The following is a 14,806-nucleotide window of genomic DNA, read 5'->3' on the forward strand; positions in this document are numbered from 1 at the left end:
TCTTGGGCCATGCATTGAACCACATTTGAAATGTCTTCTCTACTCTGTAAGCGGATCAACCGATTTGCACCAGTTCTTGAAAGTCTGCTGATTTTTATGGGGGGGTGGGGGTGGGGTGAGGGGGTTTGCTCTGGCAAATCTGGAAGAAACTCTTCTCTGATACCCTGTAAAATCTGTTTACATTTCTGTTATGCTTGCTGTCTGAATGCTTGTGTGTGGTTAGAGTCCATCTCCATTCACCCTTTCAGGGAAAAAATGTAAGTGCCCTGTTATTTCTACTCAGTATAGGGGCTTAATATTAGGGTAACACCACACAAACATTATCTGGGATGTAAAAAGCAGGGTGGCTGTTTTGTGCATGGATGGGTGGTTGTTCAGGAACATGAGCCCTCGTGTCATGTGCAAATGGCTCTTGAAATTCAGGGGTGTTCACAAGCATTACTCCCCCACAAGGATAACTTATTCATGTAGATCAGCACATGCGTTCACTCACACTTTTAACCCCACCTCCATAAACATTGTACTCCAGAGTGTTCAGAAAGCACATTTGCACCTTCAGTAAATGCATTAAGACAAAACCATAAAAACTGAAAGAATAATTCCAGATAATAACAGCAGCAAAGCGTACCATCAATACGACATCATAAAACCAGATTAAACCAATAGCAGAACAGAGTACTAAAAGTGCTGAAAAGAGTCCTTTAAAAGCCCAGGAAACACAAAAGGTGCTGGAAAGACCATCATGTGGATGCCAGGTGAGCTTGTGTGGGGAAAGCATTGCGCAAATGGTGAGGCACAATTCAAAGGCCTACCTGCCCATCCTCTGTTTGGCCTACCTGCCCATCCTCGTTTGGGATATCTGGAGGAGATCCCCAAGCAGCGATGATAAGGTTCAAGTAGGTAAATATGGCAGGAGATAAACCAGTCCTGAGCTAGATTATGAAGAACACATGTGTTTATTTTGAGGAAGGAATGGCTGCCATTTTTAGTTTTGGCAAACTGGCAAATAAAAACATCAATCCATGTTTTTGCTTGTACAGCATCCTTATTTGTATAGGAAAATTGCCTCATCCAACACATTGTTTATTAGCAAGAAGTGCAGTGTGATGGTGTATTGCTAGGGTAAAGAATCCTGATAAAAAGGGATTGAACATATTTCCTAAGATATGAAAAGTATAATGGATCATAGAATAGTAGCTTTGGAAGGGGCCAGAGGGCCATCGGGTCCAGCCCCCTGTTCAGGACTCCAAATTAAACCAGCTGTCTCAGATGCCTCCGGGTGGGAGAGCCCACCACCTCCCTAGATCATCAGTTCCATTGTCATAGTGCTCCAGCAGTCAGGACATTTTCCCCAATACCTAGCTGGAATCTGGCTTCCTGTAATTTGAACCCATTATTCTATGTCCTGCTGTCTGGGATGATCTAGAAGAGATGCTGTCCTTCCTCTTTCTGACAGCCTTTCAAGTGCTTGAAGAGAGCTATCATATCTGCCCAATTCTTTCTATCGGCCCCCACAGGCCTTTGTTTCCAGACCCCTTGTTGTCCTTCTCTGAGCCCTTTCCACAATGCCTGCCTCTTGCTTAAGCTGTGGTGCCCAGAACCGGACACAGTTCTCGCGATGAGGCCTAACCAGTGCTGAGTAGCGTGCAACTTGTACTTCAGATGATCTAAACATTCTAACCATAAAGTTTTAGGCTTGTCCTCAGTTTTTGGATTGCTATTGCCACCCATCTGTGTAATTCACCTGTGCCATTTTCAACGTTCCTCACTACCCAGAATGAAAGCTAGAAGCAATTCTTCTACTCAGCCTGATGGCACCTTCCCAATCAAATAAACAAAGAAGCAGGGAGCCAAGTTTTCTGCACTAACAGTTGTGTCTTCTGTGTTGGGAAGAACATGAGAAGAACGTTCCACTCAGTAGCAGCAGGGGGCAGACCCCTTTTCCCCGTTTGATTCCTTCTGTCATGAAAATGCCCTCTGCCCCTGCCCCAGCTCACGAGCCCCAGTGTCCATGGCCCAACTCTGCGATCCTTCAGAGGAACACTTGTGGTACATGGTGGGCATATAATGAGCGGAGACAGCTAGAGCCGGGGGTCAGACTAGATGACCTGAGAGGCGCCTTCTGACTTGCTCTGTTTCTATGTACAGCGGTCAAACAGTAGTGCCCGTGCTTTGGAGCCCTCCTCCAGTACACAATCGGCACCCCAACCCCCAAAACACCGTTCTGATCCCTGAACAGTTAGCAATGGTTTGTAGCACACAGCAGAATTTACAGTTTTGTTGCTAATTAATTTGCATTGTCTTTTAATTGTTCTATGAACTGTCATTTTTAAGCCATTGTATTTTGTCTTCACTGCTTTCTGATTCCTTGTGGAAAGCAGTATATACATCTGAAAAATAAATAACATGATACATAAATGGGGAGGCAAATCTGGAGCAGGACCATTTTGGCTGTGCTCTAGGGAGGATTTTTTCAAAAGTTTTATGGACAGGTCCTTCGTACACCTGAAGCTGCACTGTACCTGCAGTACTTTCAGTTTCTCCTTGGAACCTCACGCTGTATGAACTGACACAAAGCTGTGGAGCACCTCCTGTGCACGTGTTTTGAATGGTACTGCAAAATAAAGCAGCATCACAAACCAAAACACAAGCATCCCATTTAAGAAGAATTTATATTTTTCTGAGTGCATCCATAAGCAACACAGCAGAGAAGAGAGCTTGAGAGATTATCTGCTAAGAATACAGACAATCAAAACACCAAGGTCTGAGCCCATTAACTTTTATTATATAAGATGAGAGGCAGTACACTCGGAGGATGTAGCAGGCCTTCTAGAATTAATCAATCTGAATTAAGTGGAAAGAGTGCAACAGATTTCTGGGACTGGGATGTTAACATTTAGAAAAGGAACCACTCTGCTGCACACTGCAGACCCTCCTGACTTGGGTCAAGGTTCTTCATGGTTCTGGGAAGATCTCTGGATTGTCAGAGATCTCTAAAATGCTCGTTAGGCAGTTCCCAAAACAACTGTCTCACCTGCCTTTTGATGCACCTGTCTCACCTGCCTTTTGATGGAATCTTTCCTGCTGAGGAGCCAGAATGCTTCCCTGGATCACATCCAGCCTCATTCATTCACATCCCATCCCACTCACCAGAAGTGCCAGATACAGATCATTGAACCAAGACTTGGATTCATGGAGATACAAAGAAATCACCATGGCTCTTTATGTAGTGTTTTCCCAGCCTTTTCTAGTCCAGTTTACTACAGATGCTTTGGAACTCAATCTCCCTCAGTCCCAGCCAGGATGGAGTCATAACGAAAAGCATCTGGAAGTCACCAGGCTGAGGATGGCTGTTTGAATCAGTGTGCACACAAATATGGCTAAGAAGTAAAGATGCAGACAGAGCGAAGGAACTGAAGGCTGTGCCGACAAGCACTTTTTGGATCCTCGCTAGATATGAGTCCTGAGACAAGCCTTCTTCCCAGACGGGAATTTCTCCAACTTGAGCACTGAAGCTTGTTGAAGAATTCATATTGCCCTTCCAGGCAGACCAAGGCAAAGCATTTCTAGCTAAAGGCTTTAATTTGTTAAAGCTGACCAGCTAGGCTAATTTGATAGTATAAAAGAAGACGATTGCAAAAGCCAGTAACAAAAGCCTACAATGCTGCCTATTAGCGGAATGTGGCTTAATGATAAGAAGCTGGTTCCAAACTAAAAGCCCCTCCTCATTTCAATCTGGAAAGAGCCAAGCACTCCTTCGAGGTGGGTCCTCCTGTTTAAAGAACAGTCTTTTGGGGCACCTGATGCTTCTCAACTGGTCTACCCTCTGAACCGGAGGCCGTATTCTCAAAGTAATGATATCATGTCTTCCCTCCCACATCAGCTTGTTCACTAAACCTTCCCACAGAACTTGACACTGTCTGATTTTCAGCAGCTGTCTGAGCTGGCTGTCTCTGGGTCCATTTGCCCCTGGCATTTCAGCTGTAGGTTCTGGTTTCAACGTTTCAGCTTCCTGCCTAAATCAGAATCTTAAAGGCTCTTTTAGAGGAGGAGGAGGAGGAGGAGGAGAGCTAGTCCCATCTTGCAGCAGCAGGAGGTACTCTGCTGAAATATGGGTGCCTTTGGTCAAAGCCCAGACTCTACTCTTTTGTCACAGTAGCAGTTGTGCCTACTCTGTAACCTAGTAATGATTGCTGTGGATAGTTTTATCACAATAGTTTTGTTGTCGGATGCCGACAGAGTCTGGGCTTTGACCAAAGGCATCCATGTTTCAGCAGAGTATCTCCTCCTGCTACGAGGTGGGACTGGAATTACTAGACCAAGAAGCCCTGGTGGAAAAAAGATGTTATTCACATCATTACTGCTGAGTGGGAAACAGGTGCAAACCTTCTGAGAACAACTCACTGGCTCAACTGATCTAAGCAGTATCCATTCATGCTGGGGATGTTGGCCCAATCACATCACCTATAGCAAAAATTGTACCACAGGGGCTCTAGGATTCCCACTGCTCCTGCTTTCTAACTTAACTAGTTAAGTTCCTAACTAGTTAATACCGCTTAAACTGACAGAAGAAATGCATCACCAAAATTAGGGCAAAAATGGTTACAGACTGAGCTAGCATTTTTATGCACTGATTTCTTCATAGTAGTGCCTTTAGAAATAAAATAGAAATACGAAGCCTAGTGGAGAAGGCTGTGGATGGTTTGCCTGGATGCTGGTCAGTCTGCTCTCCAGGTGCTGGTTGCTGCGCTCCCTTCTTCTGGTTCTTGATCCTAAAGTGAAACTTTGACTGGGTTGATCTTCAGGCAGAGGACTCAAGATAAATGACTAACATGGGGACAGCAGAGGTGAGTGCACTCATGGTCTTGGAGGCAAGATCTCTGCTCACCTTCATACCACTAAAGTACATGCAAATACTTGTGCATATTTCCAGCATATGCATCTGTGCTCAGGATATCTGAGTTCTGAGAAGCGCTTGGCAGTTTCTGTAAAGTGCAGCTGCTTTTTTCCAATGGACAAAAAGAGTGAGTTGTGAGCTGCCCTACTGTGATGCTTCTTGTGGGTGGGGGCAGCGCCTGCCTCTTTCTACTTTCAACTTTCTACTTGTGGGTTCTGGCAATGCTTGGTGATGAAGTTGAGGCTGCAGGGTCTTGTTAGGGAGCAAATCCTGCACAGGAAGCAGGCCAGAGTACGTTTCTCAAGCAAAGGGGGAAAGATATCTGCACCACAGATGCTTCAAGTGGAGCTGGGGCTGGAAGCCAAACAGGACTGTCTATATTTGGTCCCCACAAAGACTGAGGCAAAAGTAGGAAGTTGCTGACATTTAGACTGGTAAGCGCCATTGAGCGAGACTGGTTCTTAAATTGGCCTGGTCCACTTCAGCAACCTCTGATTGCAACAAGCACCTTCAGGACCTGAGTCCTTGAGTCTGGGACTGCGCTGCACGTGCCCCGGGAGAACGTGCAAGCAAGCGAGCAATCCAGCCAACCAGCCAGCCAGCGATAGATTCCCAGGACTGTCCCTGTGCCAGCGGTGGTGCCTGCACCTGTGGCAACAACTGTCAGTGCAAAAACTGCAAGAGCAAATTGTGTAAAAAAGGCTGCTGTTCCTGCTGTCCCGTGGGATGTACCAAGTGTGCCCAGGGCTGCATCTGCAAAGGCCCCCCAGCCAGCAAATGCAGCTGCTGTAAGTAAACTGCCGGTCGCTTGGTTGAGTGCCAACCTGTATATTAGCCCACAATCATGTAACACTCGATGTCCATTTATATATATTTGCCTGTGTGTTTTCCAGTCTGTAGATGTGAGTACAAGGTACGTGGAAAGCAATAAAGGTATCTCTGTATAAGTAATACAAAGAAGAAGAAGAAGAAGAAGAAGAAGAAGAAGAAGAAGAAGAAGAAGAATCATCATCATCATCATCATCATCATCATCATCATCCATGAGTACAGCCTCTCTACATGCAGCAGGCTGCTGGTATTTCTCCATAAAAGTGGCTTTTGGGGAAATGGAAACCTTACAACATCTTTCTCTGGCCGAGTCTCCTATTGACTCCGGACCATCTCTGGAGAGCAGAAGGGTTTGGTTTTGCTGGGATGATGGTTCTGCATACTGGAATCTGATGTGGAATCGCTCAGGAATCTGATATGTCGCACCAGATTCACTGCCTTGCCAGAGAACCCCCCCTTTGTTCCTACAAACACATTTCTTGAATCTCGGCCAGCAAGGCAAATGAAAGGCATCTTGCTGTCTATCTCCAGTGGGCAGTCCTGCAAAGCAGGGATGGGAACCTCTACCAGACGGAGAACCACTGTTCATTTGCAGAGGTCTCCTTCCAGTGATGGGCAGAATCACAGGAAAAACGGGGCAGATCCTCTTCTGGCTACAGTGAGCATATTGCAGCTTAAAGCTCTGACTGCCAGTATCTAAGCCTTAAGAGAATCAAGCAACTGTTTCGAATGGGGGAAAAACTGCCTGCAAACTATCTGGTGATGGGGCAGCGTCATCTGGGAAACTCTGATGGGCGCTGCCTGCAACCCCAGGAGTGCTGCGTTTGGTGCTCAGGTTTCGGACCTCACCTCCTCTCCTGTCATAAGAATATAAAGGTAGCTCCTAGAATTCTTTGTCACTTGACCCTGTGGCACCAGCATGTCATTAGCATGTTTCTGGTTTGTCTCTCATGACTCCAAGGCTAAAACCATGGTCCCCCACAGGCCTCCTTTCTTTTTTAATGCTTCCCATAGTTTTTGGAACACCATCAGCTTACCACACAGGCAGCTTTTTGTGGGAAAATCAAAACTCAGCAATACTTCATGCAGCTCCATCCCATAACCTTTTTGTGAACAATGGGACGGATTCATTAATATTGGTAGAACAATAAATACAGATGATTTTATTTTTGTACACCATTTCTTTCTCCCTCTTCCACTTCATTTTTAGTACCTGAGAATAAAACTTAGAGGGTGTGATAATATTTAAGCATCTATTTCAGATTCCTAAATCCTTCTCTCTATTATCCTAACATACCATTTTCTTACATATTCCTTATTAAGCCTTTTTGATGAATAGAATGGAACTTATGAATTTGGGGGGGGGGGTGTAAAGCCCATGGGTGGTAGTTCATTAGTGTATAAATATAGTTTAACTTCCTGCATAATTACTAATTCTTTTATTATTTTTGTAATGCTTTTTGCTTAGTTTGCTTTGGATAATGTTCAAAGTACTATTCCCAGCAAAGATCCCCAAGAGACAGAAATTCTGGCTATTAAAGTTTTTTCCTTTCCTTTCCTTTCCTTTCCTTTCCTTACCTTACCTTTCCTCTTTTCTTTTCTTTTTTCTTTTCTTTTCTTTTCTTTTCTCTCTGAGATACAGCACACTGAGAGGACCCCTAGGCTATTTATAATTTGATTTTATTTCAAAAATTTAACTGGAAGAACATGGTGTCAGAATCTAAGAGAAAATGCTTCAAATATCAGCTATATTGGTGTGCACTCAAAGAAATTGATTTTAACAGTTTGACTGTGGTTTGGGGTGCAAAAGAAACTCCCATGATTGCTGTTACCATTCTGTCATTAGTCTATAAATTCTTTAGGACATTCTTAAATAAAAATGGTAAAATTAAGGGTTTGATTTTATAGCATGTTATATAGGCTTTCCAGATTGAATGCTCCCCAAGGATTACTCATTTATGTGGACATTGGTACTTCTAAGTCCCCCGCCTTTAAGAAAGTTGGCGTGATATTCGTTGTGGGTGAACCCCACCTTGTTCCCAACTTGCATCAGAATCTTTCACAAATACAGTGACCTGTAAAGACACACTAGTGCCACTACTAATAAAAATACCTAGGAAATGGGTTGACTTTATATGAGCCAGTCTGAATCTGACCCATCCCTGTCCATTCACACACGTCCCACAAGCCCACTTTCCTGTCCACTCACCTTCCGGGCCACCAGCCCCCAATTATCTTGCCCTGTGCTCAAAATCCCACTCGCTACAATAGCCATTGTGGTGCTGGACTGGGACTCAGGGGATCTGGGTTCTTGTCCTCACTTGGTCATGAAGCTCACTGGGTGACTCTGGACCGGTCTCCAGCTCTCACCCTAACTTGGCTCACAGGAGTTTTGTGAGAGTAAAATGGAGAAGAGCCTGTATGCGCCCTCAGGCTCCTTGGCAGAAAGGGGGATGTAAATGCAATAAATGCATAAATGGGCGACTGCTAAGCATTTTCCACCACCTTCCGCCACCTTGCCCATGAATGAGGTCTGAGTGAAGGAGCAATAGGCCTCTCAAGAAGGCCATGCTATTGGAGGATCAAAGTGCCCTGATTGTGCAGTCCTTGTCTGGCACTACTTCAGACATCTTGGCATTCGCTTGTGAGGGTACCAGGAAGGGTGCAGCAGAAACAGCCCATAAGAAGCTGCCCAGCTGGAGCCACAACATGCATGTGGTCCATGCATATGGTGGAGCACATGCATGTGGTCAACGTTGGACAGCACAGGCTTCCTGTGCTACGGAGGCATGTCCTCTGTGCAGCAACCTATTTGTCTGCCTTGAGCTGTGTGAGTCCTCTTCTGCGGGTTCATTTCTTCAGAATGACACCTTCCTTCCATGACACCTTCCTTCTTCGTGTTTGCAGAGGAGTTGTCACCTAGGATCCATGTACCTGGCAGTGCATTTTCACACTCACAACCGTAGAAACACGCAGTTGGATGGAGCCTCGCAGGCCATGAGGTCCAAAGACTTGCTCAGTGCAAGAATCAAGTCACCCATCCAAATTTCAACCCAGCCCGACCCTGCTTAGCTTCCAAGATTACGCAGGACTGGGCACTTTAGGCTAAATTAGCAACCAGCACACACACACACACACACACACACACACACACACAGAGGGAGGGAGGGAGGGAGGGAGGGAGAGCAGCCCCCAAACAAGTTTGTAGTAAAGTCTCTTTCTAAGGGGGTGTGTAGGGGTGAGTCTGGGGGCAATTGTTGGTTCTTTTCTTATCCTTTTTTATTTAAAATATTTCTACACTCTTCAAATTATCATTAATTCTCTCAGTACGGTTTACAGAAAGCAAATATATCAAAATAACAAAAACTGAAAACATTTAAAAAGAGTCATCTGCAGTAACAGTAAAATCTGTCAGGCATGTGTGGCAAACAATAAGCAATGCAACACAATGCAATACAATACGTAATAACAGCTAATCCACCTGTGCCAAAACAATTAAAAGTCAATATTAAAATAATCAGTGGTTAAAATGGCAAGAAAATAAAGGTTTAACATGTCTCCGAAACAGGCATATCTCCCTGGAGAGCACAGATGGGGCACCACAGCCAAGAATGACCCTCCCCTTATAGCCACCCTCTTGACTTCCTTCAAAGTGATCTAAGGTGATTTAAGGGTCCAGGCAGGCATATATGGGAGAAGACACCCTTTTAGATATCCAGGCCCTAATCCATTTAAGGCTTTATACATTAGCACAAGCACCTTAAAGCAGGCGTGGACTTCAACTAGTAGTCATTGCAGATGATACATCACCAGGTTAGTGTGCTCATTTCTGCTTGTCTCTGTCAACAGATGAACTGCCCTATTCTGAACCAACTGGAGTTTCTGGACCATTTTCAAGGACATCCCCATGTAGAGCACACTGCAGTAGTCTAAATGTGAAGTCACCTGCACATGGATTACCATTGCTAGATTTTGCCTGTCCAGATAATGACACAGTTGAGAAATCAACTGAAGCTGATGGGAGGCACTCTTGGCCACAGATGCCACTGAGACTCCAGAGACAATTCCAGGTCCAAGAGCATCCTCAGGCTCTGCACTCTGTCTTTTTTTTTGTGGGGGGGGGCAACCCAAAACAGGGCAGATAGCATCCTCCTGGATCAGGGTTCCCCCCACCAATAGTTTGATGACTCTGGAATGGTTAAAAAAGAAAGAGAAAGAGGTTGGGAAAGAGGTTTATGTGGGATCACCTAGCATACCTTCTAAAATCTCATTTTTGTAGTTTTAAGAAAGTTCCATATCGTGCTATCTGTATTTTATTTACTGACTTATCTAGACTTATAAATATTTGAGTAACATTTGGTCTGGATAAAAATCTTTCCCGGCAGCTCATTGCAAATACACTTTTTGCTCCGGAGACAATAGCAATCAGATAAATTAATATTGATTCGTGAGAAAATACTTTCTTTTTAAAAAGACAACCCTTTTACTAAATGGTGGTTTTTCTGTATTTGTGAAGCAAAATTATGAATTTAAAGAACAAGGAAATAGTTTCTCATGGTTTTCCCTGAGAAACTAATTATGGGCAAAGTAATGCAATTGGTGCGTTTGTGTTATTTTCTGTTAAATAGCACATCTAGCAAAAATCCTGAAAGGGGGAAATCAGTCATTTAGACCCTTCATGATGCCTGGAAATACAAAACCTTAAACAGAGGATGGAGAATTCTGGTCTGTTGAGCCTAACCAGACCCATGGAGGTTGTCCATTTCAGTCCATGGTGCTTTCTTGGCTTCCTCCAAGGAATCTACAGATCAGAGACAACAGTGGGGATGTCGTCAAGGGAGGATGTTTAGCTTGTACTGGGAAGAGCACCCCACTCTGAGCACTGGCTCAGTCCTTCCACTGGTGGGGGTGCAGTGTAGACAAACTGGTCCCCGCCAGACTAGCAGTGTGGAACTGGTGCTCATGCGTCTCCTTTCCCACTTCCTTGTTAGATAGGATGGAGTGTGTGCCTTTGTTTTTTTCTGAGTTAGCTTAACTGCATATTAATATGTCTTGTCAACCATAAGCTGTGATTAATGGTCTGTTCAAGCAAAACTCATGGTTTGAAGTTGGTTTGGTTCAAGTAAAGCATGGTTTTGCTAGCCAGCACTGGTTGTGCATCTAAATTAGGTGAAACCAACCCAACATCCAGAGGCTACACACTCTCAGTGTGGCCTGCAGAGTCATGAGGACCCCACCCCAGAAATTGGGAAATAGGTAGGGTTTCTCTTGCTAGCACTAGTGCAGAAAACCTTGTTTTTATCCCCGGTCTCTCACTGGTGATAAGGGAAACGTTTCTCTTATTAGCACTAACATTAGCAAGAGAAGCCCCCATCTCCAGGTGATGAGAGGAAGAGTGTGTGTAGGGAGATGAGAGGCTGAAAAGGCTGTGTGCTCCTTCCCTGAATCAATGCACAATCGCAACCACTGCCTTCAGAATTGTTCACCTGTTATAGCAACAAGGGAGACATGAAATGATTAAACCTTCCAAAGCTGGGAAATGGAGTCAGATTTAGGTTGCAATTCTGTTACCACTTCCCTAGGATTAAGCCATATGGAAGTATGAGTGAATAGATATATTTAGGATTGGGCTGTTAGAAATATTAGGTCCTTCATTCTGTCTCCACCCTCTGCAGTTAAAGTCAGGACCATCAGTACATGGGTGGGCAGAAAATACATTAAGAAAGGCAAGCAAACTTTAGAAAATTTCTTAAGTTCATCATCCTTCCATCCTGCCCTTCTGCCCCCATTCAGCTACTTAGAGATGAAGGGTTGTCAACTCTATCTATCTATCTATCTATCTATCTATCTATATATATATAATTTTCACCCTCTCCCAATCTGTGTATTTTGACTACAGATGAGCCTTAAGCATTTAAGGCCAGTGTGCTGACACGTGCGTGTGAGCATTCTTGCACTCATTTTTTATGACTCGCTTGTATGGCACAGAATGGAAAGGACAGCCCTCCTTCCTCAGTCCCATTTTGTGACTATGGCATTGCTTTATTAATTTCACTATTAAGCTATACATTGAACATGTCCGATTTCATCCTTAATTGATTTTGCCAAGACTTCTTAAAACATCAGTTTAAAACTAGCCAGTTTTTCTGCAAACTAAACTTCCTTTTGCTTTTGCGTGATACAGATTTTGTATTTTTCTCTAGCAAGTGTTTTGCTGAGTGAGCAAAGGCACTGTCTCTTTAAGTGTTTAACAGTAATTGGTTCATGTCCTGGTGTTCATTGAAAATCCTAGACATTTCATGTAAAATCTTCTTAATGAGGGGATGAATTTTTCATTCACATTAGAAAGCTCACTCTGACAAACAATTTCTAAATAAAACTTTGGCGGTATGACATCCCATATTGGACTTGACAAAGAGGACAGGTGCATTAGAATAAAACTATGGCGATCCTTCAAGCTGTCAGCCATGAATATTTTATTTCTTAATGAATCATCTTTGCAAAACGAACTTTCTTGTTGTAGTGTCAGTGCCATTTACAACCAAAAAAAGGGGGGAAAGAAAAAAAAGAAAAGAAGACTTGCTCCTTTTAAAAGGTGAACTCCTTAAAGATGCTGATGCTAGCAAAAAAAGGCTTAACCCCAGAAGAGACGGTTAAGAAATGACATATTATCATGCTCTTCCCACCTCTCCAAACTGCTTGGAAGTTAATGCCACTGCATTTTGCAGTTTCATTATCAATAAAGTTGATCATTGTTTTTATTAGTGTTGACATGCAAAGTCACAACACACCTGCCTAATTAGTCTGTCAGGGTTTTCCTCAGTAAAGTACAAGAAGTTAATTGAGTGCTTATAGATGGTGGGAGATTGGCATCGCTGCAGACAAGGCACCGTACTTAGTCCTAAATGTGGTGGGAAAGAAGCATGAGCTGCAGCAGTTCGAATTATCCCTTCCTTTCCTGACATGAGTGACGGGCCTCCCCATTAGTGCTAAGGGGGCTTGCCATTTCCCCCTACAGGTTCGTTTTTATGCCTTTGGTCGGGAAATTGTCAAGTAGGTGCCAGATTCAACGGGTGTGATGCACAAATGCTTGGCAAACTGTTCATCCTTCAAAGAGCAGTTTTGTGTCTTTTCTCAAAATATATTAGATCCGAATGAAACAACTCGTTATAAAATTTCCCATCACACTTAAACCATTTGTCATATTTTGACAGATTTTCATTTTTTAAACATTTTACTCCTAAGCATTAGGGACTCAGGAATGCTCTCTGGAGTTTTTGACCTGATATTCCAAAATCTTGGAATGTCCTTTTCCCAGAAGACATTATCCATGTGGAGAGCCTCCTACATCCACAGGGCCAGGGTGGCCTGCCACAGGAGTCATTCCCCTTTCTCCCTTTCACTGACAGATCTCAGTGTGAACAGAGGAGGTTTCTGGAACTTGGTTTGCAGAATTCTGCTTTCTGTCAGAAGAATGTAAGAATGCACAAATGGATTAACTAGTGCACGCTAACAGTCAAAACTTCTCCTTTGCTGGTTTGCTTTGCAAGATTGAAATAAAGAACACAAAGAGGGGCTGGTGTACAGGTACATTTTGAGGGGTATGTGCCCCCACGCAGAGTCCAAAACTGGACGCAGCTGGGGTGATCCATATCAAAACCCATTCTAACAATTTTCATCTCCACCAGGGATGGGTTTTTAGTTAAGCGAATGGATCCTAATGACCCTTCAAGACCATTCTGTGCATTAATGGCCCTTCAAAATTCTGTGCATTACAGCAGGGGATATACTGTTGCTGGGAAAATGGATTCAGCCTCCCACCTGATGTAGGGATGTCAGCTGAGTTCAGGCAAACATGGAAATCAAGGATGGGCCAGTGACATCAGCATCCCTCTCAATAAAACATGTTGGTGTCCTCTCCCTGTGAATTCTCGCTCTGCTACATCACAGGTAGCTTTGAGCCATCCATGAACTGGTGGTTAACTGCTCATAGCTTGCAAGCAAAATCTTAGGAATGTCTTTTTCATTCCAGCTCCTAAAATGTGTGTTGGGAAGTGACCTAAACCTACATCAATAATGTGTCATTTCCAAAGTGGCTAGCATAACTGTACCTTTTTAAATCTATTACGAGACCACTTTTAAAGTGTCTTCACAACACATTGTACCTCTGCATCTTAACATGAATTTAAGAACAAGAATGTGAAAAGAGCTGGGATGGATTTTCAGTCAGAGATGGGCTTCAGCTGCAGTGAAAAGCATGCATTGGTCTTTACCCCCCCCCCCCCGCCCGAAGCCTCTCATCAAGTGGGTGTTTTAACTTCTCTCCCATTGTGGTGTTTTTGTGTCATGACCTGGCGAGTAACTGATCCACACATTTGGCATAATGGGAAAGCCGCTCGTTTCTGAATGACTTGAGCGTCTCTTCCATGGGCAGCGCAGTGGAGGTAAAGAGCTCCACCGTTTTTGTGAATGCTGTCTGCATGTACTCGGATTCTATGCTCTGACAGTATTTCTAATGTTTACTTGAAGCTTATATTTGAATGCAAGATATTTGCACTAAAGCCAAAATATTCAGAGCAGATTTAACTACTCTCAGGGTCCACTTATCCTCCAACTTCAATTTAGTACCAATTATAAGTAGGGATGGTTGAATATGTGCTGTTTGGCTCACTGATTTTTTCTGAGCTCCTCCTCAAAGTTCAGTTCATCTTGTTAATATTCCAGAATATGAGCATCTTTTTAATGCACCTTTTCAGTTAAGAAAAATGTGCATTTTTGAAAGTGTGCCTCCAAAATGTGCATTTTCTCCATAGCCTAAAGCAACTACGGCAACTAAAAGAATATATTGAGAAAAATACTTTTTTTTTTTGGCTTGCTTTCCAAAAGCAAAAAAGGAGGTTGACAGCTGAATAACTATTTGAAAACTAAAATGTTAACATTAATTACAGACAACCAAATTAAAAATATTACATTAATTATAGGTAGCTAAAAATCATCATGGACTCTAAATTTTTAATACTGTAAACATGATGTTTCTAAGCCCTTGATGTTGAATAACCTTCCCACAGTTAATTATGATC

At 43.4% G+C, this 14,806-nt stretch overlaps 2 protein-coding genes across 2 annotated transcripts in view; both read left to right on the forward strand.

Moving 5' to 3' along the window:
* The window catches only part of WWOX (WW domain containing oxidoreductase), a 713,985-nt gene that overhangs the window by 441,536 nt on the left and 257,643 nt on the right, over window positions 1-14,806 (forward strand). The gene's annotated exons all lie outside the window — the stretch shown is intronic.
* LOC123025459 (metallothionein-1-like) lies at window positions 786-5,841 on the forward strand. The gene is made up of 2 exons (XM_044434197.1): window positions 786-900; window positions 5,428-5,841. Exons 1-2 carry the CDS (start codon window positions 786-788, stop codon window positions 5,691-5,693), a joined length of 381 nt encoding a protein of 126 aa, XP_044290132.1. The 3' UTR covers window positions 5,694-5,841.

Source organism: Varanus komodoensis, unplaced genomic scaffold (genome assembly GCF_004798865.1).
Source record: "Varanus komodoensis strain SLA01 unplaced genomic scaffold, ASM479886v1 scaffold27, whole genome shotgun sequence".
Lineage (NCBI taxonomy): Eukaryota > Metazoa > Chordata > Lepidosauria > Squamata > Varanidae > Varanus > Varanus komodoensis.

Bases quoted from the DNA above. Each gene is read 5' to 3' on its own strand.
- LOC123025459 (XM_044434197.1), top strand. From the start codon at position 786: ATGGTGAGGCACAATTCAAAGGCCTACCTGCCCATCCTCTGTTTGGCC. The intron at 901-5,427 runs GTAAATATGGCA...TGAGTCCTTGAG, and splicing joins CGATGATAAGGTTCAAGTAG to TCTGGGACTGCGCTGCACGT.